The sequence below is a fragment of the Haliaeetus albicilla genome, chromosome 23, assembly GCF_947461875.1.
Source record: "Haliaeetus albicilla chromosome 23, bHalAlb1.1, whole genome shotgun sequence".
Classification (NCBI taxonomy): domain Eukaryota; kingdom Metazoa; phylum Chordata; class Aves; order Accipitriformes; family Accipitridae; genus Haliaeetus; species Haliaeetus albicilla.
The window spans coordinates 26,081,654-26,103,937 of NC_091505.1; the positions used below are offsets into that span (position 1 = coordinate 26,081,654).

The following is a 22,284-nucleotide window of genomic DNA, read 5'->3' on the forward strand; positions in this document are numbered from 1 at the left end:
CCATCATTGACGAATGGCACCACGTCCAGAGAACAGTCTGAGCTCAGCTGCAATATAAACACGTCAGCTAAAGCAAACAGGTATCTGTCGTGACAGGACATAGCTGTGGCAAAAGTACACCAATTACCTTTCCCTCCCAGCTCCAAAAGAAAATGGGTCCCTGTATTTCAGACACATCTGCCTCCTGCTCAAAGATACTATTCTCCTGGTGCAGTTGTTAAAACTGTATGCTAAGGCATGTCTATGGAATAAATGCCAAAAAGTTGCTTTAGTGACTGATTAAAAGCCTATAACAGAATTCACTAGGTCAGTAGATTTGCTTTTATGCATGTTTCTTATCTTCTGTAATTCCTCCTCCTTTTGGTAATAATGAGCAGGCACATACTAATCCTGTGCATAACACCTATTGATAACTGAATGTACTTTTAAAGGTACCCCTACAGAGCATACCCAGAATGTCTCCTGGATTAAAGTCCCTCTGCCATCAGCCATAAGTAAGTCACCTCCTTAGAAAACACTGCATGTGCTTGCGTGGTATGAAACATGATGACTTTTGCCCATGAGCTTGGACTATTGCAGCAGAAATGTGTACCAAGATAGTCTGTGATGCTGTGAAAATGAGAGTACCAGGCAGTGACCATCTGATCACCGGTAGATGGTAAAAGCTTGTGTAACATTAAATGTGGCTGACTCTAGCTTGGTAACCTTTTGTTTCCTCATGCATCTTCTCCATGGCCCTCGTTGGTATAACTACATCTGTAGCTGCACCGCAATAGGGCACAGATTCTGGGCAGGTGGTAGAAAATGGAGCTTCTGCAGGGAAATTCCTATCATAGTAAAGAGCAGGATGTTGGGTTTTTTAATACTTATTCTCTACACATTTTCTGTTAAAACAGAAGAAAGCAGTAGAAGTGGCATCCTGAGTTTTCTGGTCTAAAAGGCTCAGAGTCTTTGGCAAAGGAACTAGGGCTGGTTTTCTTCCTCACTCAGGTCACAGACTGATCTACTCAGAAGGTGAACAGGGTTGCTCTCAGACAGTGTGTTGCTGTAGAAGTTGGTACATGCGCATGGTGGAAGAGCTGAGTACCATCAGCAGAAGAAGACACTAAGGAAATGGAATTGAGCATCAACAAGTTGGTCTCTGCCTCATGCTCCTGCCTGGTGTTAGGTGAGTCAGTGCACTCAGACCTGTGCTTTTCCTTTTCTGGATGCCCCATTTTGAGCCCTCATGTATGATGGAGAGAGATGCTGAGCACTCTGCTGAGCAATATCATCACATACACAAGTCAGAGGGAACTGAATTCATGCTTCACAAGCTCCTCAAGTTTGCTTTCCCTTGCTACCGAGTGCTTGACTGTGTAGTAATCATAAAGCTCTTTCACTGTGAAGTGAATGCAAATGTGGAAGAAAGGAAAAAAAAGAAAGAAAAAAGAGAAACACACAATTATGAAGAATAATAAAGAAGAGCACTAGTCAGAAAAGTCAAGACAATGGTAAGAGAAATGGGTGGGCACAGGGGAATATGAAATGGCACTGGGAAGATCCATATAGTCTTTGTCCATCCTTTACTCTCCACCTAAGTCAGCAGTGAAATGGACTCGTGATACTTCAGAAAGAGGATCCTAGATGACAAAGGACAGAAGAAAGGGAAGTGTCCTTCACTTGCATTCTGGTCCCAGGAGCGCAGGGGGCTCTCACAAAGTGCAGGGAAAGGAGGACGGACCTGCAGTTCTGGGAGAATGGGAGAAGTTGTGCGGATAGTGGTGTTTGTGATGCCTTTCATCAGCTGCAACGGTGAGTAAACACTTCAATGTTTAAGAACAAAAATCAGAGTACTAAGAGGGTAGGGAAAATCTTTTGAATTATAGTGTCTTAATTTTTAAAAATTGTCAAGCATGGAAAGTCTTTAGTTTCTTCTATGAAAAAAAGAGCCTGAGAATTCACAAGAGTCTCTTTTGGTAGCAGAAACAACAAGGTGCTTTTAAGACTGGTGCAAACGGGCCAGTATTGGGCAAAAGGTCAGCTCCTATGCCCAAAAGCAAGAACAAAACAGGATTGTTCAGGCCCCTTGGAGGGGACCTGCTCTGGTGAGTTAGCTTCCAAAACAGCCTTTGTGAAGCTGGAATATGCATTCTTCTAGAGTTTAATAGTGCATCACTGTTGTCTGCTAGCGTGGTCCTGGGAAGAAGAGGAGCTGTAATTGTGAGACTAAGTGCAGGCACACACATGATTCCACTTGGTCTCTCCTGATCTGCTGACTCTCTAGGTGCATTAGGAGAGGTGACACTGGAATCTTTGCTTTGATTCATATGCCCATGAGGCATATGGCCCCTCCCAGGGCACATACAACACTGGCACTGGCAGAGGAAAGTTTGGGGAGACAGGAAAAAGGTGCTTTAACAAGTTGCATACAGAAGCACAGAATTGCTCCTGACATTTAGAAAAATGGGTTGAACTATATGTCCCCCATTTCATCATAAAAAAACAGCTTTGCAGATTTATGGGATCTGTCTCTCAAGCGACTTCTTGTGAGTTAATGCAGCTGAACATAACCAGTGCCTTTCTGGGGAGGAAGGGAAAGGGGGAGTGGGGTAAGAGGGTATGGGTACAGCCAAATCCAGCTAAATTCAGGTAATTTGCTACTTACAAGAGGCACTTCCCAGAGGAGCTGTGGTCTCAGTGGGCAGATTGTGAGAATGAGCCGGGTACCACAAAGTCCACCCCCTCTTCTCCTGTGCCCACTTGAGTGCTTGGCAAGGTGCTTATCTGGTTGAAGCAGGTATGATCCAAGAAATCTAGGTCAGATCTGAAGTCCTCTAAGGCTAAAGCAAAAAGATTGCATTTGGTCCGCTGTTGCTGTTCCAGGTCCAGTACTTCAGAGCAGATCTCTAAAGGCTCCTGCCTGCATGGTGCTTCCATGCCACCAGGACAGCTGGTGCTGGCAGGCTAGGAAGGAAGATGCTCAGCTGTTTTAGCAAATGGGCCAGAATATGATAGTCCAACTTTTTTTCCATTAGCATGCATTATAGATAATACAAATCCCTCTGATCAGTCTTCTCATCTCTAACATAGCCCTTCAGGTTTTTGCCTGGTCCAGCTCTATTTCTCTCTGTTGGGAGAATTCACATTGTTTTTCTGGAAGACTACATCCCAGTTTAAGAAGTGTCACTGGGAGGAAATATTTCTTTAAAAAATGCTGAGTTTCTCCTATTCCTTCCAAGCAGCCCTCCTTTGAAGGCCTCCCTGCTAATGTTGAAATTGGTCATATACAGAGTGCAGCTGCTCCGCAGGCAACCAGTGGAAACTGGCAGCTATTTCATGGCACACAGCAATGCAAAACAATACAGGAGAGATGTTTAAACAAAATTGTGTCCAGATGAATACAATGGATAGCAAACATACTTGAACTTGAGCGCACCAAATGCCTTAGGTGTATTTCTGAGCAGTTTTCTAAATAGCTTTCGCCCCTCTTAGTTTTTCTTGGTGGGAGTCTGTGAAAAGAGGAATAAATGGAAAACCTTTAAAAGCTTATACATCAAGGAGCTGTGTTTGAGTGGGATGTGAGATTTGAAGAATGGAGCTGTGTCTGCCCTCTCAAAGTCATCTGATAAAGGAAAACCAAAGCTCCATTTCAGAAACAAGCTTCCACTATGCTCAGTCCCAGCAGTCCCCTTGGCTGTCCTCATGGACACAGATCCACAGATACTTGCCTTCCCCCAGCTGGCACCTCCTGTTACCTCTGACACAGGCTGTTGCAAAGAGAAGTGCTTCTGCTCACACAGCTACTGCTGGGTCCTGTGAGCACCAGGGAAGTTGCATAAAAAAGTAGTGATGTTAATGAATGCAAGCATGTTGCATTCATTGTTAATTGCAGTGAAGCAGTAAACTCGCTTTGTTCATCCTTCCTCCCATGTAGAATGTAGAAGTCAACACTGCAGGTCATGTTGTCAGAGCATCCCATGTCAGTGGGGGGAGGCCGTTGCTGTTTGACTCATCATGTGCAAGTGTAAGCAGAAAGCCAAGCAGCAGTAGGATGTAAAGGCTGGGGCTAGAGAGCAGGAATAAGAGATGCTCCTTAAGGTCTTGTGAAGACTGTAGCTGTGATGCTGCCACCAGGAGCAGGATTTGTGCCTCTTTGTACTGAGAAGGAATTGAGAACAGGCAAGTGTCCAGAGAGAAACAATAAAAATAGCCATGAGGTTGAAGCAACTGTTCACTTCCCTATGCTCAGTGAGGTGGGGACAGGCCCTGGTTTAGCTGGCTGTGGTCTACAGCACATCTAAGATGTGGCCGCATGCTGGCTTCCATCTCCTAATGATTCCCATCTATGCTAAGGATGTTCTCCTTGTCTGCTGTGTTCTTATTTCTTCCTTTCATCTGTTGTTCCCTGCAGCCCTCCTGGATCTGTCTGGTGTCCAAGAGATCAAGGGCACATGGATGAGATCCACCAGTTTACCGTGTACCTACATGCCCTCAGAGGGTTTCACACAGCAAACGCTCATCTGGAGCATGGAGCGAGACTATGGCACCTCTACCATCTTTCGGAGGGACGATTCTGGTGACCATGTCTTGTTGTCTCAGTTCCGAGACCGGGTCAGCGTCCCAAAGCACAGCCCAGGGGACGCCTCACTCCTAATCGAGAACCTTGAAATCCCCGACAGTGGACACTATACCTGTCAAGTCATCTGGAGGTCCAAAAATAACAGCTTGATAACAAAGGAGGTGACCACTACAGTTAAAGTTGTCAAAGGTAAATCCAGCAATAAAGCCCTGCTCTTGTGTAGCCAGTCTAATCCACAGAGCATGCCGGAGAAGCAGCAGCTTGTGGGAATACTATTTCACACCATACTGCCTACCCACATCCAGGCTGGGTGTTGAGGCATCCTCGTCCCTTGCTGTGTTAGCCCTTCTTCTCCACTCATGGAGGTGTAGGGATGGACTGGGGAAGGGTGATCAGTTAGTGCGCACCCTAATCTGGATCTGCTCATGGGCCACTTGAACCTGTGGTGCTTGAGATAACATCTACATCTGGTTTTGGTTTTGTGCAGGTAGCCAGCATCTCTGGTTCTTGTAGCAAGTGGGACAGCAAGTGGGTGTTATACTAGCCAAATTTGCCTTCTCCCCTTCCCAATCGTCCTCAGTGTGTGCTAGAAAGAACTGTCTTTCTGTAAGGGGGGCACCCACTCAACAGAGCAGGACTTGCATGATCGGCAGCAGCAACAGTGGCATAGCTGGTGTAAACCTGGCTTTAGGCATGGGTGAACTGAGCTTAACCTGTGCAGAGAGGTGACGTGAGAGCGGTGCCCCTCTTCCTCCTGGGAAAGCACTGAAAGCCAGAGCAAGAACTGCCATGGCAGGGGGGGAGGAACCTTCCCCACTGCAACCAGGGCCAGCGTGACCTGGGCCCCATCTGCTTTGTCTTCCAGTTGCAGCGACCAAGCCCATCATCAGGGCCAGCGAGCCGGGGCTGACTTTCCCGGCAGGAGCCAGGGCCAGCCTGACCTGTGTGGCCAACGGGTCTCTCCCCATCAGCTACCGCTGGTTCAGGAGCGTCCCAGGAGGGAAAGCCCTGCTCCTGAGCAGCCAGGCTGAGCTGGCGTGGGACAGCCTGCAGCCCTCCGACACCGGGAAGTACTACTGTGAGGCCGAAAACAGGGTTGGGGCCAGGGCTGCGCAGCAGAGTGATGCCGTTCAGCTGATGGTGAGAGGTGAGTCCGCAGCCTAGAGCTCCTCATCTCTGTTGCACAGGAGTGAGGCAGGCAGTTTTCTCTTTCATAGCAGGATCAGACACATAACACCAAATATGAACTGCGTTTTGATTCCTACCTAGAGAGGAAACGACAGGGGCTGGCATCCTCTCTACTTCAGAAGGGGTCAGGAAAATGTCCCCTGCATCCCTCTGGGCCCAGGACTGTGCATGATAGGAGGCTGGCTCCTGCCCTTGGCACTTCTTGCTCTTACCTGGCTTGTACTGCAGACAGGGAGTGGGGGAAACGGCCTCATGACCAGTCTTTCCCACAGAGTCCCCAGTCACACAGCAGCCCAGCCCGGGGACCAGCAGGCACACCAGACCCCCATTCACCTCCCAAGGCGGTGCGCCCCAGCGAGTGCTCACGGGTAAGTGACCTGGGCTGCAGGGGAAGGGCTGCAAAACCCTGGCACTCTGTGAGTGACACAGAAGGTGAGCAAGACAAATCCACTTGACATTCCTTTTGGGCTGCAGATCCTCTTTGCAGGTGGGATAGAAAGAGTCCACCCCATCCCCGGGCTGCAGGTGCTCAGCTGTGGGTACCTGGTCAGAGCCCCCCCCCAGGGACGGCAGCAGAGCCAGTGCTAGAGGTGCCACAGCCTGGGAAACCTGGGGGTTGCACAGCTTCAGGGGGAGGTCACCTGGGGCAAGAAGCCTAGCTTGGGGCTCCATGTGTCAGGGAACCTTAAGGTGCAGCTGCCGATGGCAACCCCCCCCCAGACCAGCCAGGGAGTCACCGTAGGAGAGATGAAGCGAGAAAATCCTGTGGAAACCCAGATGAGTCCCAGCAAGACAAAGCCAAAGCATTCCCTGGCCATGGTGTAGCCAGCCACAAGTGCTGGTGCACAGAGACGTGACTTGTCGGCCAGGGCTGCCGGGGAGCCCCAGGGGCAACGGCCAGGGAGGGGGGGACGGGGGTGCCACAGGCTGCCTGCAGAAGGCGCACAGGATGACACGTCGGGGGTAAAAATCTGGCCCGTCACCCCGAGAGGAGGTCCAGTGGGTGTTTTCTTCCCGTCCACCTCAGACCCAAGAGAATCAAAGCGGCATGCTCGTGAAGCCTGAGCCTGGCTTTTCACGGCATCACTCGTCAAACCAGGGCAGGCAGCTTCAGGGCAGCGGTCGCCTCCGGCCCAGGATTGCTGTGCCGGTGACCCCCAGCGCTGGGCAGCCGGGAGACCGCTGCCTGCCCCGCTGCTGTTTGGCGGAGCAAACCCGGCTCTGCCGAGGCCGCAGGGCAGCCCCGGGGAGCGTTACGACGCATTCACCCTCACGCTTTGGCAGATGCGCCCGCCGCGAAGCAGGCCGCCGGGAGGGATGCCGTTTCGGAGGGGCCGCCCGTTGCCACAGGTGAGGGGACCCGTGCTGCCGAGGGCCAGGCTGGCGAACGCCTCCCGCAGACCGAAGGGCCGAACCCGGCCGCCGCCGGGAACGAACCCCGGGGCTGTCAAACACCGGGGGTTCCCCCGGCGGGAGCCGCCGTGCTCACCCCCCCCGCCCCCGGGCGCGCAACGACTGCCCGCCGTTCGCTTTGCCCTTCTGCCCGAAAGGGTCCGGGCGCGCCGCCGCTGACCGCAGCCCCGGCCTGCGCGGTTTCTCCGGGGTTTGGCCGCAGTTGCCGGTTCCCCGCGGGTACCGAGCGCCCCTCCCCGCCCGGGGCTCCGCCAAGGGCGGCCGGGGGGGCGGCTCGGCGGGCCTCTGCCTCCGCCGCCCTCACGGCGCTTTCTCCGCCGCCCGCAGGTCCCCCGCCCGCCGCGCTGCCCTCATCCCTCTACGCGCTGGCGGCCGCGCTGGGCGGGGCCGCGCTCGTGGCGCTCCCGGCCGCGCTGCTGCGCCGGCGGCGGAACCGGGACGGTGAGCGGCGGGGCGGGGCCGGGGGCGGGGCGGTGGCGAGAAAGGCAGGTCGCGGGAGGGAGGGGCGGGGTCGCGGGGGCGGGGCGGTGGCGAGAAAGGCGGGTCGCGGGCGGGAGGAGCGGGTCCGAGGGGCGGGGCGGGGCGGGGCGGGGCGGGGCGGGGCGGGGCAGGACGGACGGACGGACGGACGGACGGACGGACGGACGGACGGACGGACGGACGGACGGACGGACGGGGCGGCCCTCCCCGCAGCTCCATCCCCGGCCCCGACGTCCCCATCCCCGGCCCCGTCGGCCCCAGCCGGTCACTTGTGGGGAGAGGCAGGCTGGGAGGGTGATTCCGGAAGGTGGGAATACCTAGAAATAGCTGGGGTTTTTTTTCTGTGAGACATAAAACATGTCGATGCACATCTTCGATTCCTCTTTTTTTTTCCCAGAACCTCTCTATGAAGTCACTTTGTGAGTACAGTTTTTCACCTGGGACGTTAAGAAGACTTTGAGGGCTGATGTCTGTTTCCAAAAAGCCTCTTTGCTCAGTGAAAAGCCAAAGATTTCTTTGACTTGGCAGGGGGAGGACCTGAATACCTTGACAGCCCTTTTACTTAGCAGCATGAGGACATTAACATTTTGGTGCGGGAGGGAGGTAGCAAGAGTCTGTTCTTTAATATGTTAGAATGAGAGAAAGATATTCTGGGTCCTTCACTCTGCCTTGCAGGTGCCGTGGGAAAACTGCTCTCTGTAGTAAATTCCCACCATTATTTCACAAGGCAAAGGACAGGAATTCCCAGCTCTTCTCTAGAGATAAATTCCTTCTATACATGTCTTTCTTTTTAAGAAACACATCCCAGTGCTTATCCAAGTATTATTTTGTGCAATTCCTATTTGCTTACAATTGTACAAACACATCTTCTGCCCTGTCCTAATCTCAACCTTTAATCCTGTCATACTGCTTTCCTATTCAGAGACATACCTTAGCCATCTGTAGCTTCACACATTGCCATTTTTCCCAATTATTACTGGTAGTTACTTTCTAAAGGCTAGACTGTCTGCTGGTAACTCCTCTGAGTATAATATGCTAATGCCATGAGAGTTTATGGTACCAATGTTAACTGTTTATTGCTTCTTTTTGTGTGTGCAATTCTTTTAATGTTACTTTCTAGTGTCTTTCAGAGCCTCCCAGGCCCTCACTAGATTAATATAAATTTTGCTGTTCCACAGATTATATGTGGTACATTTTGTCTTTGACTAAGATGTAAATCAAATGACTTCTGATTTAGTCATTCTTCTCAATAGTGTCTCTCTTGTTTCAGCCATAGCACTGCAGATGTCACGAGACCGGGGACTGATGTGGAAGTCCCTGTTAAGCACCTACACAAGGAGACAAATTCTAAGACTGAAACATCCAATGACACTTTCACCATGAAAGACAACGGCCATGACAGCATATGCATCAGGAAAAATCCTGAGTATGAGAACCTGGTGAATGCAATGGAATCAGAATATGAAAGCATTTAGTAGAGTACCAGCTTTTCCACATGAGCAGCCATGCAGAGCTGCAGATATTGGATGGTAAACTTTACCAGAGGAAACTCTTCTTCCTGTCTGCCTTCTGCTCTGATAAATATACCAGCCTCACTGCTTTCTTTAATGCAGAGGAACTGCATGACCTTCTCGGGCTTTGGCAAATGAGGCCCTGCCCATTGGTGCAGAAACTCTCAGCCAAGTGGTCATCTACCTACTTTTATAGAGCAAATAATTTCTGAGCAGCCTGAAGGACCAAAGTGAGGAAGAGAGGATCTGAAGGAGTGGAAACACAAATACCTTTAGCGTGCAAATCAAGGTGTAGCTGGGTGCAATGCTGCTAGCCTATAACAATGGCAAGGTGTACTAGCACGTGCATGCTCCCCTGTTAGGACATACCAGACTGCGAGGAGCCAGGGATTGATTGTGCTGGAAATGGGCATCCTCTGGCTTTTACAGCTCAACAAATACTGCTTGTACATCCTGCTTGTCCTTGAGTCTTTTTTGTTAGAGCATGGCAAAGGGACCACAAAGCGGGGGGGGGGGGGGGGGGGGGGGGGGGGAGGGGGGGGGGGATGTCCCAGGAATGTCATTTTTGCTATCAGACTGGAGCTCATTGCTTAGAGGAAGAAGGAATGGCCCTGTAGGTGTTGAGCCTCCTAACTGCCACCGTCTGGTTTTCTCCTGGAAAAGCAGAACTGGTGTTGAAGGAAATGCTAGCATTTTATTTTTACAGGGTAGGGGCCAGAGGTGTAACAAAATAGACATTTGAGTCATTTGAAATAATGATTGAGCAAGGAGCCTCCCTGGATGCTACAGACTGACACTCATTCACTCTGTGGGACACCAGTCAATCTGTTTGATTACAAAAGAGATATTAATGCTGACCTATGTCACAGAGATGCTGTGAGTGGTCATGTTTGTAAAATGCCTTGAAAAGTGCTTTATTAGTGCAATGTATTTTCTTTCCCAGGGAAAATACAAAAGGCTTCAAAGGATTTTGTTGCATATGGATTCTGACCTCCTTGGTACTTCACCATCCAGCACTGTCATTCTTCTGTTGCTTGCAAATGTATGCTTTTTCTCAGTCTTCCGATTTAATTCTGCAGAACAGGCAGGGGTACAGTCGTGGCCACAGGTTGACTTGGAAGGTTGACTTGGGTTTCCCTTTTAAAGAGGAGACAAGGGGGCGGGGGGCATCAAGTCAGCCCACCCCAGACTCCTCACATGACTACACGTCACCAGAGCCCCCAAAGCTAGTTGTTAGGGTCATAGTGTGCAAAGTCACAAACCTGCAGCCACCTACTACTGCAGTGAGAGCCCGGTAAGACACAGTGCTCCGAACACTGATGACATCAGGCTGAGGCCTGGAGTCAATGGGAAAACTCTCATTTTAGTGAGCTGGTTAGCAGCATCAGTGCTTGAGCTGGGCATATTTAGGGCAGAAGGTTTGCCGTTAGCACCTTTCCTCCAGATGCTTCATCTAGTTCTAGGGGTTTTTTAGGAATTTATCACTCACAGCAGGGTGTAAAGTGTTGTGCTACTAAATCACTGACAGAGGTTAGAAGGACTCTGGGGATGCTTATTACTGAGTCTTCTGTCACTGCCAGCAGAAGGCTAAATAATGCTCAAGAGCCTGGAAAGAGAGGTCATCTAAATGATGTTACAAACTTGCATGTGATTTAGCTCAGGAGTTAAAAATCCTTGACTTCTTTAATTTCATGCCATTGCTTAACACATTGGTTTGCTCTAAAAAGCAGTTAGTTATTTTAAAAAAAAAAAAAAAGTTCTGCAACTCCCTATATATTGGCTCTCAGAGACTCAAATCAAATATTCCCTTCCAAGTGGAAAATAGCTCCATGGCCAACCTGGGTGACAGCTGGGCATGCCGCCGTTGCAGCCTCAGAGAGGAGGAGGAGGCTAATCCTCCAGGAGCAATGGGGGATGCTTTGTGAACAGGGGGGTGAGAGATGGGGTCCAGGTCCATTAGTGGCACTGGAGGTCCTGTGGGGAAAGAAATAGCTCTGCTCAACTGAAGCATGTCAGGGCTTAGAGCGAGACACCGACTCTGAAAGAGGGTGCCTGAAGCTGAAGGAGCCCTCTGTAAGGCAGGAGAAGTGACAAAGCACTGCAGATGTATGCTGAAGAAATTGGAGGGGGGGGGCCATTATCTTCCTCCTCTTCTGATGCTTGCAGGCTTTGGAGCTGTTTAGCCCATGTGTCTTCTAGATCAGCGGTACTTCTGTTGCTGACTGCTCTAAAAATCATGAGATCAGCTTAAAAATAAGCAGCCTGCATGCCCTACATTAGGTTTAAGACTTCTTGGAACGTGCATTTTGGCTTCTCCTTTTTTGCCAAGTGGGTCCTGAGCTACAAGGCCATACTTCGCATTTCTAAGATCTTCATCTCAAGCAGGAGGGCTGAACTGTACTGTCTGTAATGCAAACCCCATCACTTTCACTAACCCTGGATTTTGTGCAGTCCTGATGAGGAGCCCCCAGACTGTGAGCCCCTTGCTAATGGGGTGCAGGCTTTGCTGTGGAGTATGCCATCTGTCACCGCTGCTTAAACCCACCCCAGGGCATTCCTAGATCCCTGGCAAAAATGAAACAGAAGAAAAGTTCCTTTTTACAAAAGCAGCAAGGCTGCATACTTAGCTGTGCCTGCATTTCCTGCAATACGCTCTGTTATGCAACAGCCTAGTTTGCTTCCTCAGTATTAATCACTTGCATCTTACATGTGCCGGGGTGCTGCTGCCATGCTCTGCCCTCTCTGTCTGTCGGAGACCTACAGCCAGCGTCCCTCTGTCCTACAGGCTTGGCAGGCAGACCCAGGGCAGGGAGGGGGGATGCCACCTGGCTTTAGCAAAGCAAATTTTTAGGAAGAGTTATTGGCTTTTATTAAATCAGTACCAGCCTCCACTGACTTGGACCCATATGGCTTTTGTCTCAGCTGCCATGGATCTTCCCTTCCCAGGTCAGCAGCCTAACAGCAGGTTCACGTAGCTTTTTATGGCCTGAGCACTGGGAAGAAGAGCCTCACTTTTGCCTTTAGTGCTCTGAATTACAATGACGCTTCTTCGGGATGTCAGGTGATTATCAGGCAAGATCAGAGAGGAATGTCTCCTGCCTGTACTATGAAGGTTTCATAAACACAGCAATGGATGCATAGGGATGATTGTGCTGCAGCATCAGGCTGCTGCGCTTCCCAGGGGAGGCAGGCTGCAGCCAGCAGTGCCTGCCTGTCCTTGCAGGGACGATGGCAGTCCTAGGCCCCACTCCAAGCACTGGTGTCTTAGCTCCCAGACCTGGCCAGCTCCCCTGTCCCAGCTGGAGAGGAGGGGAGCTGTGCCCTGACCAAGGGCAAGAAGCGCAGGGACCATTAGAAGTGTGTGTGAGGGTCTCTCCTGCTTTGCACCTGGGGCAAGGTAATCCACCCCACACAGCAGTGCATTTGCTGTGGCTAGTGCATACCCTCCCAGAAGCTGGCCTTGGAGACACGGGGCTGGAGCAGCAGCCGCTGGTGTCAGTGATCTCAGAGGTGGTGCAAAACAAAAGAAATGAGGGGAACAGGGAGCTGCAACCATCCTCATGCTGGGCAGAAGTGTGTGGTGCAAGGTCGATGCTGTGTGGGAAGGGAACTGAAAACTTCTCAGCTTCCCCAGCCTCACATCAGCACATCCAGGCCCAAAACACAAGGCATGGCACTCCCCCCCCCCCAAGTACCATCTTCCTTCATTTTCAATTAGCCTAATGTTTTATGCAAGATTTGCTGCCATTATAAGCTCTCAGCTCCAAGTTCCCTGACTATGTAACACCATGATTTTTCCAACTTTCAATTCCTCCCAGCGCTGGTCTGCTCTGAGGACATCTGGGCAACTTCCTCAGAAGACCTGAAGCCTGGGAGAAGCTGCAGAGGAAGAAGGCAACAGGAGTTAAGACAGGGGTAGCAGATGTCCCAGTTGGAGCAGATGCTATGTACCCCACGTTGGCACTGCCTCTAGTTCGGGCAGCAAAACGGCTTTGATCATAAGCAGCAGAACAGTGGAAACACAAAAGCATCTCTCTAGTGCTGAGGTTGTTTCTCCCTATGCAGCAAGTGTGCAATTATTTTTTTATTTATATTTTTGGCATGTTTGTAGTAAAACCTGTTGGAAACAGAACATCTTTCTTCTGACAGTCACAGAGGGCTTTGCTTTGTTGTATCACTGCCAAACGAGAGAACTTCTCCTTTCCTTGCGCTGGTCACTCACCCAGTGATGTGACTCATCTGCCGAGTGCCAGCTCTGCTCCAGCACAGAAGGGAAACCTCAGCTTCCGCTCTGAAACTACACTGCCTCCAAAAAACATGCTATTTCTAGTGTCCAGCACAATGTCATGAGACTTGCAGCTCCCCTTGCTTCAGAGCAACTGAAGTGCACATATAACGGAAGGGACCTGTTGGCTTTTACACTTGCCAGGCTTGCCCTGGCCTTCAGAGCCCTTCTGAACCTGCTGTTCTCAGCAGGGAGTAGGGGGAGGAAGTCTCAGAGAAATTTGTCCCACCATAATTTGAAATTTCTGCTTGCAAGAGAGGAAGGGGTTAATTTTCTTCCCCTTCCCCCAAGCCATCTCAAAGGAACAGGGGGTGTGGAGTTATCTAAAAAGCAGAGGGGCAAACTACTGAAAGCAAGAACTGGAAATGCATGAGAAAACAATGATGAAGAGCATAAACCAGCACTGTGGTGCTAGTTGTGGTGCAGAAGAGTTTAGGTCTGTTGAAACCTTGAGGCCTGTCATGGCAGAAAGGGCTGGGGTTGACACAGCTGCCTGCTACATTTAGGATCCACTGGGGACAAAACAAACCCTGAAATAATAGGCTTTGTTCTCTTTTGAAGCTGACCTCAGTGATAAAGATCAGGGTGATGTCTGTGAGTCATAAGTAGGTGCATGAGAGAGACCACAGGAGTATGAGTCATAACAAGTAAGACCGTGTTTGGCCAGAAGTGCACAGTAAGCCCTACTGATAGGACCTATTCAAAAAGCAGAACACAATTTGCTTAGGCAATGTTATACATTCATTAGTCCCAGCTTTGTACAAACTCCAGCTTCTTCAAAATATTTAGCAAGAAATAGTTGCAACAAAAAGCCCAAAAGCTTAGTATTAAAGTTTATCAATATTGTCAAACATTGCAAAATTTGCTGGTGGTACTGTCCTAAAACAAGTCAGGAGGGTCTTGGGATTTTTTCTTAGTTTCTGAGTTTTCAATGCTAAATGCTTTCAGAGAGTTTGATTTGTCAAACTGGGTTGGGCACTCTCCCTCTGTCATTCCCCCCACCCTGAGATACCTCAAGTTGCAGATCTGATGTGCTACAAGTCAGTGACTAAAAATGCTTACCAATCATTAGATCTTCAAGTGGGATGATTTAGAGGGAATTACTTTAACTAAATAGCAGAATGGCAAGAAAAGCAATAAGCAACCTTGCTGCAAGTGCTGACTAGGAATAACTATCCCAAAACAAGGAGTCTTCTCCAAACAACAAGGCTTCAAGGAGAAGCGATGGACTCCATGGCCTAATTCAAAAACAGATTGAGCAAACATGCATTTTTCACTGGCTAATGGGATAGAGGGAAGTTATCAGCAGCCTTATTAGTTTGTCCTCCAACTTCAAATTAAAAAAAAGATTCCTACATGTCCAAAGAAAAGATTCTGTATTATGGATAATGCTGCCCTTACCCATGATGTTGTGATTACAGTTGCCAGAATCCCTGTTAACTGAGCAAGATTATTGATTAACAGCTGGCTAGTTAATGCTGTGGAAGAGAACAGCATTGTCTTTGGCTGCAAAGAATAAGGAGCCAGGGCCCAATTCTCTGCCTTTACAATGCCCAGAAACTGTGCCAGCACCACTTCTGTACAGATTTGCCATTAGGAGAACTACCGTGATAGGGACTTCCAAAATTGGGGTGGAAGGGAAGTCTGACAGCACAGGATCGGAGTCAAGTGTTCAGTAACGATGGGATGTGTTGTTCAATACCTTGCTGGGTTTTTGGAGAGGACCGGAATACGGACAGGAAGGCCCCTGCCCGAGTGGGAGGAAGGAACCGGTCCCCTCGGTGTGCCGCCGCGTTGCTCAGCAAATGCCTCACTTGGGGTATTTGACAAACTGACACTCTGCACACTGAGTGTCGAACTCAGCTTGTCAAATACACGCAGTGCTGCACTGCAGCTCTCAGTGGGGGTTGCAGATGTCTTCGCTGGGGTGCCATCATCCTGGGCAAATGAAAAGGGAAAAGAAGGGCTGAAGCTGCTGTTAATTTCAGAGGCTTTATCCAGTTAGCAAAAAACATCATTATCCCTCCTGTATTTCCCTCTCCAACACTTTTCTTTGGGTGAGAGAGAACCACACAAGCAAGGCACTGCCTTCTGCTGAGGAAAATGTCCACTATATTAATTCAAAGGCTGAAGCTCTGTGGACCTGAAAATGATGCTGAGAGCTTCAGACTAACCTTCTGCCCTAGCTATACAGCTACATTGGTAGCTTGAAATATTGACAAAATGTCCATGCAAACCCTTAGCCGTGCCATTTGGGTACAACATCATGAAGACCGATGTCTCTCTAGGCACACAAAGTCTAGACAAAGACCCACAGAACACATTACAGGCAGAGCAATTTTGCATTGGACAGAGATAAGGGCGTGATAATTTAACAGACTTCACAGCTTTCATTTTTAACTTCTTAAATTTAAACAAGTTATTCAGGCTTCTCACATTTAATTCCTTCTATTTGGGTCCCTGTGGTAATTTTGCATTTAAGCAGTCATGTACGCCCTAATGTCCTTGTGTTGTAAGGTACTTCAGCTAAAAGCCTAATTCTAGATATGTGAGTATTTCAGTTGTAACTGGTCTGACAGATTCCAAAGAACATGGGATGGGGCCTCTCTGTTTAACACAGGTTGGTGGCTGCGAGCATACCAAAGACAAAATTTCTATTGGCAGGAATAGGCTCAGGGCTTTACCTCTTACTGTACCACTAACAGCTAAAATAAATTTTTTTTTTTACCTAGACCTAAGATCTGAAGAGGCACCTCTTCAAGCCTGTCTGAAAAAGAGGTACAATTCTGCCCCTGGGCACACATGTAGGGATTCATCGTTGACTCTGTTGGAGACAAGGTCAGCCACCAGCACTGGCTCAAAGTCCAGTGCTGTATGTGTTCGCTCTTTGCAAAAAAAAAAAAAAAAAAAAAAAAAAAAAAGGCAGCCATAGCAGCCTCTTGTCCCTGCAAACTGCAGTCCCCATCTCTGCCTGCCAGCAGAAAGCTCACTGTTAGGCAGAATCACTGTAAGGTTCGTGACGCTAAATGAAAACCAAACTCCACATAGGGAAACAATGAACTTCTTAGGGAATGAAGTGAAACTTTCCCTTCTGTTGTCAAACTAACCCCCTTCTGCTTCATTTCCAGCAGATGGAAAAAGCCTCTCCCGCAATAAACAGAGCTTTCCACTCCCATACGCTGGCATAATCCAGCCTTTAAGGGTGAACGTATCCCACACACACACACACTATTCTTTTGCACAAAGACCAAAAGGTGCCATTGGTTCCCATATTCTTTTAACAACAGTGTGCATTAAATGCAGAAATGCACTTAAAGAAAACTAAACAACAAAACATACACAAGAGAAGGTATTGCTAAGTCATACTGTGCTCTGTGTCCTTCTCAGACGTTGACCATTCAGATTTTCAGTGTAAAAGAAATTTGAAATTCTGATACCATGCAACTTTCCCAGAAAAATTCATCATGGCTCCTAAACGACACCCCTTCTGCATGACACTATTTTAATGTCATTCATATTCTCTGTGGCCAGGTCCAGACATAGCTGTGTTTTAAGCACAGTGCTTTTAGATTTCTTCCCAGTCCTCTGATTTTAATTTCACAAGACCAGCAGCACTAGTTTGTGAGAAAGCAGCTGTGCTATTTTTAGTATCAGAATGAAAAACTAAAATGGATATGTTTGTTAATTACATTTTAGAAGGTAGACCATTACAGACAGAAAAGTAGAATTCAGATGAAGTATATTAACAGCATCATACAGTGGGCAATTTATTAACCCTTTTCCATTTCTAACTTGTGACTTTTTTTTTTTTTTTTTTTTACACACAGATGATCATAGGATCCAATCTAACATTACACACATAGAAACATACCTGGAAAGGGCAAGGATTTTTCATGCAAAAGCACAAAATAAAAAAATGGTAATGTCAAATACATATTCTTTATACGTGCTCCGAAACCAGCAGAGAGTGAAATAAGATTTAACAGCAAGGGAACAGCTACAGCTTTAAAGATAAAATCAGTTTCTAGACTGGGTTACTACAAAGGCTTTGCAATTCTTTTATTCCCCCTGCCCTCCACATTAGGCCTTTGGTGAGATGTAGATAGTGAACAGTTCTTTGTTCTGGCTCCTAATTCAGAATGGATTTCAACCATGGTAGATAAACTAGAGCATGTTGCAATGGATAAAAGAAGCATGTGTATTTTGTGAGCATTAGAAAACAGTGTTAATAAGCTGATTTAAGATCAGCCTAGCAAAAGACATACTGGTTTAAACACAATTAAAACTGATTTCTGTTATCCCTATCAAGCTCTTGTACCACTGCAATATGAAGCAGCCAGGCACCAGCTGTGGGAGAGGGATGCCAGGCTGTGTTCAGGGACCTGGGCCTTCCCAGCATTTTGTCACCCTTGTGCAAAAGTTTTAATGTAGCCAAGGCTCTGAGTTAACATTTCTTAATCCAAAATACTCTGATCTGTGGGTTTTAGCAACAGACCGGTCATAAATACACCTGGGTCCTTGTCTCAAGTCTCTGACAGTGCAGTTGGTCCAATTACTCTCCTTCCACATCAAATTCTGCTGTACCATGAAAAGTAAAAGTTTTTTTAACAAGCTCTGAATGGTTTGCATTGTTGTTGCTGATGTTAATAAAGCAGGGATGTGCTCTCTCTGCGTAAAAATGATTTTCAGTGAGAGTTAGACACCGCACAGGGGTAAAAGAAAAATGAACCTGTCGTCCCCAAAAGGACTCTCAGCCATATCAAAGTGTGACAGGGAGGCCACACAAAGAAAGACTGAGTGGGATCTTCAGCAGGTATCAGTAACCAGACCTCCCTCAACTTCATTGCTGATCTCTAACAGTGGAAGATCTGGCCTGGGGGGGGGGGGGGGGGCAGGAAGAGAGAGACCACTGCTTAGCACTGCTTCTGCAATTGCAGCTTAAAATAATCCCCCATTGTGGCTTTCTGAGGGGAAAAACAGCCACTCGAAATGTTGCTGTGAGCAACAGATAAGAGGAGGTTACACAGTGGAGATAATTCTATCAGCAGATGGGAATGGAGCTCGCTACCCCACCCCGTAATGATAGTATCTGATCTGAATGGATTTGTCATTGCCAGAGCTTCTGCTTTCAAGCTGAAGTGGGTATTTCCAAGTAAAAGCTCAGTGTTATAAAACCAACTGAGCAATCAACTGCATACTCTGAGGGGAAAACAGAAAGAGTTCTTCCCGCATTCTTCAGTCAGTCCCTTATCGAAGCCACAAAAAGTCCCTCCAAGCTGCATCTCATCTCTCAGGTATTTTTACAGGGCTGTCAGACTGCTCTGCACCTCTTGATGAAAACAAATGGAAAGTAAAATTATTGGATAGACTTGACTCTAAACCTAATAACAGCATGCATAAAAGTGTGGCTGCGTGGTTTTGACATGCGGAGTAGCAGTACCCCAAGATGCAGGCTGCAGCCATTTCAAGACAGGCACTTATGCAGGATTTGAACTGGAATCAAGGTCATCTCTGTTTTCCACTTAGTGAAACCCAAACCGTAGCCTGGATTGAAAGCAAGCATCCCCACAGATCTGTGGGCAACAGGGTCTGCTGAACCCCTGGCCGTCAGTAACCTTGGGGCATGCTTCTCCTAGGGGCTGGAAGCCTTCGTTATAAGAAAGTCAAACTCAAATGAGGCTTTGCTCATGGCAGACTTCCACTGGATGCCATCCTGCTCCATACAGGATCTTCCTGTGCTCCCAGCCCGGCAGCTGACACTGCTGGGAGATTTGTCTGACAAACGTTGGAATATTGGCTCAGTAAAGTGAATCTCATCTATCAGGCAGGCTCCAGCAAAGCCCGGAGCTGCAGCCCAAAGGGCTTGCTTCATTACAGGCAAGCCAGGCCATACACCCAAGCATAGTTCTCTATAGCACATCTGCTGACTTGGATGAGATAGTTAACAATACAAAAGCAGAGCAAGGGGCCAAATGGTGCAGACAGTTAATTAGTAACTCCTGCTCCTTAGCTGGCAGGTGCCAAAGCAGCTCCATGGCTGCCTGCTCTGCTGCAGGGAGCAACCCCAGGCTAAGGATGCTATTACTGCCGACGAGGCCAGGGCTCTGCTTTCCAAGAGGACTCATGTGGGCAAAGGGGGAGCCTTCTTAGTGGCATACAAATCACTTGTTCCCCAGCAACAACAGCGCAGGGCAACACCTTTTGTGACACCCTTGTCTCTGCCCTCATTAGAACTAGGAGGCATCAGGCAGGAGGTGATGCCCTCTCCCTCTGGCTCTAGAGTGACTGGGACGTCCCTTGCCACCTCATCCCAGGCTCCCAGCTGTCTTTGGGCTCCAGTTTACCAGGCAGTGTGGTGACCAACTGCCCCGTCCTAAAGAAAGCTCCCGGAAACTCTGATTTGGTAAGTACAGCAGCTGTCCCAGCTCTGCAGAGGATCTAGGTGACAGAGACTCTGCAGTGCTCCAGTGAGGACTGGCCCCAAGCAACTGTGGGAAGCATAAAACCAGCCACATGTTCCCACTGCCACCATCTGTACTACCCTGTCACCCCAACAACCCCGCAGCCCTGTGTATGCCGATTTTTTTCCTGGCTTTTGTTATAAGACTAAAAGCAACCCCTCCTTGCTCAGCTCAAGCTGGATGTCCCCCCTACCTAGCCCTGCTTCCCGATAAACTTCTGCTCCACCTTGTCCCACGAGTCCCAACTTCCCCTTCAAATCCGTTCCAAAAAGTGAGAAAATATAATTCAGCACTCTCCCTCACAGAAAAATATGCCCCACTACTAACAAGAAACCACACGGTTTCGTACCTCGCACCTCAACCCCCCCCCGCCACGCCCTCCCACTGCCAGCGCCTCAGCATCGCTGGTGGGCTCCCCCGGCACCACTGGCCGCACGGCCGCGGGCAGCCAAACGCTGGCCTCCCCTCTGCCCCGCGCCGCGAGGAAAACACCGCTGCCGCCGCACGAGTGCCCTCCTTTCACCCGGGTCTCCAGAGCCACGCGGCTGGCGCTCCCACAGCTGCCCCCAGTCCTGGGGAGATCGTCCCGGAGCGCCCAGGAGCAAAGCCAGATCCAAACTCCAGGCCCGGGCTGGCTCTATGGGACAGAAAGGCAAGGTGCCAGCCACGGTCCCAGCTGCCCCATGGCTGGGGGCACAGAGCCCATCACGCACGCAAAGTGCCATTCCGACAGCCGGCAAACGCTTCGGCGAGGAGGTTGTGGGTTTTGGCGACAGCTGTGGGAACGGCTCGCAAGGCTGGGAGCCAGAAACGTTGCAACCGGCGCCTCATGGCTCGCCCGAAAGCACCCGGGAAGGGCCCGATAAACCCCCCGTTACCTGGGGGCTTCTGGCCGCATGCCCTCCCACAGCCCCCGCACTCACCTGAGCACTGTGGCCCCCACCCTAGCGCGCCAGACTGTGCCCCTGTGGCTGCTCACGCCCCCAACACCTGAGGGGAGGGAAGAGGGGTGCGTGGTAAACCTTCGTCCACTGTGCTGAAGCCATCGGGACAGCGAGAAAAGGAGCTGAAGAGCGTTCTTGCACCCAGCTGGGACACCGTCTCTGCCTGGTAAAACCCTCCTCCATCCCGCAACTTCCCCTGCTCTTTGTGCGCTGTCTCATCTATGACTAATTTAGATCAAAATCTCCCTACTGCCAGCAACTCATCTGCAGCATGTGCATGCGTGCAAGCTGGGGGGAGCACACGCATCCCGGTACCAAGTAGGGCGACATACACATCACTATTGCTATTAATTGTAATTCATTCTCATCAATGAATCATGATCCGGAGGGCAGTGCTCCCTGGCTAGGACTGGTGGCGTTCACATCCACTAGCCTACCCTTACCAGAGTACACCCGGCCCAAAACCACCGCTTTTCCCCTGAAGGAAGATACCAAAAAGCTCTTCGGGCTCAGGCAGATGCACTCCCGACACCAAGGGGAGGCAGTCCAAACCCAAGCTGGCTTAGTCCCCCCAAAGCTCGAGGTGTAACGTGGGGTGGGAGGACAGCTTTCTGCGTTGCCAGGAACATGGACACCATGCAGGTTTTGGTGTCCCGACCCCCGTGGTCCTTTGGGACCTCCTGGAGGAGAAACGGGAGGTCACCCCTAAAGGACCTATCCTCCCGTCCCCAGCCACCCCTTCCGCCAGGCAGGATGGGGACCTGGCACCTACCGTGCTGAGCCAGCCTGGCCCGAGGTGAGCGGGGCCAGCGGCGCAGGGCCGGCACCGGGGGCCGCACAGGAGGAGCACGGTGGGGGCACAGCCCAGGCACACAGCTCGTTTTTGAAGGGGCTGCTCCTCCTTCAAGAGGAAGCTGCGAATGGGGAAGATAAGGCTGAGGTTAGATAACAGGAAATGTCTGGATGTGAGTGACAACACGTCCAGGTTGTGAAAGCAGCTGTCCCCATCCTGCCGCTGGGGCGCAAAGCTCACGAGCGGGGCGAGAGGTGGCTGGGGGAGGGCAAACACCTCGTGCCTGCATCCCACGCAACCGTGTCACCTCGGCAGGCCTGGGTCGCACGGAGCCGGTGGCCACCCTCCTCACACCCCAGCTGCCGGCAACACAGGGCAGGTCTCCGGGGAAGTTGTGCGAGCAGCTGCGCTGGCTGTCCCAAGTCCGGCCGGCTCACAGCCACCCGGCCTGCAGCGGTCAGGCCCCGTGCCCCCGGTTGCAGAGGACCGGAGGAGCCATGGGGACGGCTGCGGCGGAGGGCTGTGGAGGCAGAGACCACCAGAAAGGCTTTGGCTGGGGAGATGGGCTCATGGCTGTGCTCTGCCCAGAGGGATCTCTTACCCCTCCAGCGGCACAAGGAGCAGGGAAGCAGGGCTCTACTCGCTGGT

At 50.0% G+C, this 22,284-nt stretch overlaps 1 protein-coding gene and 1 long non-coding RNA gene across 3 annotated transcripts; one reads left to right on the forward strand and one right to left on the reverse strand.

Moving 5' to 3' along the window:
• The first annotated feature begins 1,015 nt into the window (after nucleotides 1–1,015).
• On the forward strand, nucleotides 1,016–10,121 carry LOC104321840 (V-set and immunoglobulin domain-containing protein 4). Of its 2 annotated transcripts, XM_069811655.1 has the most exons (8): nucleotides 1,018–1,794; nucleotides 4,394–4,750; nucleotides 5,427–5,708; nucleotides 6,022–6,117; nucleotides 7,034–7,099; nucleotides 7,490–7,603; nucleotides 8,040–8,061; nucleotides 8,913–10,121. In XM_069811655.1, the coding sequence occupies exons 1-8, from the start codon at nucleotides 1,740–1,742 to the stop codon at nucleotides 9,115–9,117; spliced, it is 1,197 nt and encodes a 398-aa protein (XP_069667756.1). In that variant the 5' UTR covers nucleotides 1,018–1,739; the 3' UTR covers nucleotides 9,118–10,121. The 2 variants fall into 2 exon arrangements, with proteins under 2 accessions (XP_069667757.1, XP_069667756.1); XM_069811656.1 differs by lacking the exons at nucleotides 7,490–7,603; nucleotides 8,040–8,061 and having other exon boundaries at nucleotides 1,016–1,794.
• Nucleotides 10,122–14,258: 4,137 nt separating this feature from the next.
• LOC138690777 (uncharacterized) lies at nucleotides 14,259–22,020 on the reverse strand. The gene is made up of 2 exons (XR_011329565.1): nucleotides 16,834–22,020; nucleotides 14,259–16,803 (listed from the first exon to the last, which is right to left on the reverse strand). It is a non-coding gene; the product is annotated as an uncharacterized lncRNA (long non-coding RNA).
• Between the last annotated feature and the right edge of the window lie 264 nt (nucleotides 22,021–22,284).

What these genes read in the sequence shown, in the direction of transcription:
- LOC104321840 (XM_069811655.1), top strand. Translation starts at nt 1,740, where the DNA reads ATGGGAGAAGTTGTGCGGATAGTGGTGTTTGTGATGCCTTTCATCAGC. An exon ending in GCCCCAGCGAGTGCTCACGG is followed by an intron (nt 6,118 to 7,033) that starts GTAAGTGACCTG and finishes ACGCTTTGGCAG; the next exon opens with ATGCGCCCGCCGCGAAGCAG. An exon ending in GGGGCCGCCCGTTGCCACAG is followed by an intron (nt 7,100 to 7,489) that starts GTGAGGGGACCC and finishes CGCCGCCCGCAG; the next exon opens with GTCCCCCGCCCGCCGCGCTG.